The sequence below is a fragment of the Medicago truncatula genome, chromosome 3 (genome assembly GCF_003473485.1).
Source record: "Medicago truncatula cultivar Jemalong A17 chromosome 3, MtrunA17r5.0-ANR, whole genome shotgun sequence".
NCBI lineage: Eukaryota > Viridiplantae > Streptophyta > Magnoliopsida > Fabales > Fabaceae > Medicago > Medicago truncatula.
The window spans coordinates 45,444,021-45,447,193 of NC_053044.1; the positions used below are offsets into that span (position 1 = coordinate 45,444,021).

The window sequence follows — 3,173 nt, forward strand, 5'->3', positions numbered from 1 at the left end:
AAATATTTGAAGATTCATTGAAAATAAATACAGAAATAACACAGTGAGAATATTCAACAATAAGTTAGAAATTACTAATTAATTAGAACTCTTTATCATGTATCAAACATAAACAGTAGGAATTGAAACAAAATACCAAGTCTTCTGGAAAATAGAACAGTGTTGGATATCACTGTCATATTGCCAGGACATAAATAATAGTAAAAGATTAAACCATCACTACACCATTTGTTGTCTCTGGCAACACTTTTTTAGGGGATGTGCAAAAATTGTCCCCTAAAAGTCCCTAAGGGGACGTTTTATGATCTTCTCTAGATAAAAATTTGCAACCCTTGGAAATCGTCCCCTTAGATACTTCTGGGGACGTTTTTGGAGCGTCACTCTGTTATTTTTTTGGTAACAATCATGAATTGTCCCCTTAGATACTTCTGGGGACGTTTTTGGAGCGTCACTCTGTTATTTCTTTGGTAACAATCATGAATTGTACCCTTAGATACTTATGGGGACGTTTTTGGAGCGTCACTCTGTTATTTCTTTGGTAACAATCATGAATTGTCCCCTTAGATACTTTTTAGGACATTTTTGGAGCGTTACTCTATTATTTCATAAAAATTTCAACAACATCAAATTTTTGGTGGCAATCTTCCCTCTAAACTTGTTCACCAAAATACAAATTTTCCCTCCAATCATTCTTAAAAAAAATAAAAAAATCAAAACAAAATATTGCTAACACATCATGTAAAAAAAGTAAAATAATTTTTTTTAACACATAATAATAATATATCTTTACGTAAAAAAAAATATAGTTTTTTATTTTGTAATTAACACATAGTAATAATTATAATAATAATAATAAATCTTTATTTTGTAAAATAAAAAAAAAACATAATTTTTTTGGGATTAGTCACTTTAGTTCCTGAATAAGAAAAGAGTAGTCACTTAAGTACTTGAATGCAGAGAAATTGCAAAACAGTGCTTGAACGTAGACTCTGTTAGTCAATTTCAAGGATTAATGTGACTAACTGAGTCTAAATTCAGGGACTAGGAAATGAACATTACTAGGAAATGACACAAAACCCTAAAGTCTTCAAGCTAATAGAATACTTATGGAAATCATTGTCATATTGTCAGGACATAAGTAATGAAAGATTAAATTTGCATGGTGCCAAGTTTTGCCAATAAACCCGATGTTTTGTCTGTTCCATGTCCTCTTTCTTTCTCTTCTTCCTGTTTAAAGTAGCAAGGTATTCGGTTAAAAACCAAATGAGAAGATCCAAATTCTAAAAAAAAAAATGTCATGGAAAATTCATAAAAGCAAATTCATAATAACACACAAGACAGACAAAACGTTTATCTAATCTAACAGAAACCAAGCACGATAATGCATATCATATCACAATCACACTAGAATGCAAGAAAACATACTCTTTTTATCTTTTCATGAATGCAGCTTTTGACGATCCATTCCGGAGGTGGCCAAAACGAGGTGGAGTACTCAGGATAATCAGACAAAGGGGAAACCCAACATTGATCCAAGTGAAAAACACACATCCCACAAAGCATCTGGTCAAAATCGTAGAATGCATCATCACTAAAGATGACACAATTTCCTTTGACAACAGACAAATCCGAAGCAGAAGCAGAAAACGAACATCCATTCCCCAAGAACAAAACTCTATCCCCTAAACTCGCCAACTTGACCCATTTCTTCTCCTTCTCATCAAGTCTGAACACATCAAGCTTTAAACCATCTTCACCGGGGAAACCAAAACAATGAGAGTCATATATGTCTACTAGCAACAACTGATCACCCTCACTCTCTACCAGGAATTTCATGTCCCCTCCATCCACATATTCAGCCAATAACTCGACACTATAGTCCGGTCCAAAAGCAACTGTCCTGCCAATTTTATTAACTGCACAAAACCGGTCTTTAAACACGCAGATGTCTAGAAAGTACGTTGACACGCAAGGGATCGGCGTCCAACACTCTTTGCGGCAATGGAACAGTAGCGGATGGCAGGCACAGTTCAATGTGACAAGAGCGAGAGGATTTTTCCCATGGTACGTGACAGCAACAACCTTTATTCCCATTGCCTTATTTTCCATTTCCTTTTTTTCTATTGCATGTTTAAAAGCTTCATCTTGTAAGTTCAAGTAATGGAATTCAAATCTCTCCTGGAGCAGTTCCATGCACAGTTGTGACTCGGTCGGTTCTGGTTCTTCTTCCATGATGAAGGAGGTTCCCAAATGGACGACATGAGAGAATTTGTTGAAGTCAAGCACGTAAGGAAAATCATAAGGGCAAGGATACTCACATGGGCGGAGTGGATGGAAGAGTTGTGTTTCCCCACATGAATTTTGGGTAATTCTAATCAACCAGGGACGGAGATTTTGTTGTTGTGGTGGTGGTTTGATGAGTAAGAGACTGTGTTTTGAGAGGAAATAGGATGATGATGGACAGTGAAACTCAAAATGTTTTATCTTGAAGGGCACTAAATTAGGACGGTGGTGATTTGAGATGGAAGAGCACCGCCACGTCGAACAAACTGATCGGAAACGAATGAGATCAAGATCATTGTCGAATCGTTGTGATATCAAACTGAGAAGATTTACATCGAGATGACACCAGTCTGCCTCCACTGTGGCCATGGATTCACCTTTTCTTTTCTTCTCTATAGCAAGAAGAAAAGAAAAAACAAACCCTAGAAAATAATTTATATTATACTAATTGAGAATACATGATTTTCATATGTAAGCGTATGAAATAGAAGATAAATTCACACACCACCAAATTATGAAAAACAACTCGAGACCCATCAAATAAAATGAATATGCAACCTTTTATCATTTCAGATTACTCACTTGTCAAAAAAAAATAAAAAATCAGATTACTCATGATATGGGAGACAAAAACTTTTTTTTAAGTCTTCTAGTGATTAGAATTTCATATTTTTAAAGTGAAAAAGTGGGGAATTCATGGTTCGAATTCCGACCTATATGTAAATCATTCAATGTCTATTATCCCTATCAAATGAGTTATACTCACGAGACAAGAACAATTATATTTTAATCTCATCTAATCAATTTTTCTCATAATTATTTTGCTTTATGGAAAATCTACACCTTATTTGGGGGAGAAATCAAAACAAATTCATTTATGATTAAAGGAT

The 3,173-nt window shown here is 34.7% G+C and overlaps 1 protein-coding gene across 1 annotated transcript; it reads right to left on the reverse strand.

The window, feature by feature from the left end:
- Positions 1–1,149: 1,149 nt before the first annotated feature.
- On the reverse strand, positions 1,150–2,652 carry LOC11437923 (F-box protein SKIP23). Its single transcript, XM_003602254.3, has 2 exons — positions 1,426–2,652; positions 1,150–1,227 (listed from the first exon to the last, which is right to left on the reverse strand). The coding sequence occupies exons 1-2, from the start codon at positions 2,650–2,652 to the stop codon at positions 1,150–1,152; spliced, it is 1,305 nt and encodes a 434-aa protein (XP_003602302.3).
- Between the last annotated feature and the right edge of the window lie 521 nt (positions 2,653–3,173).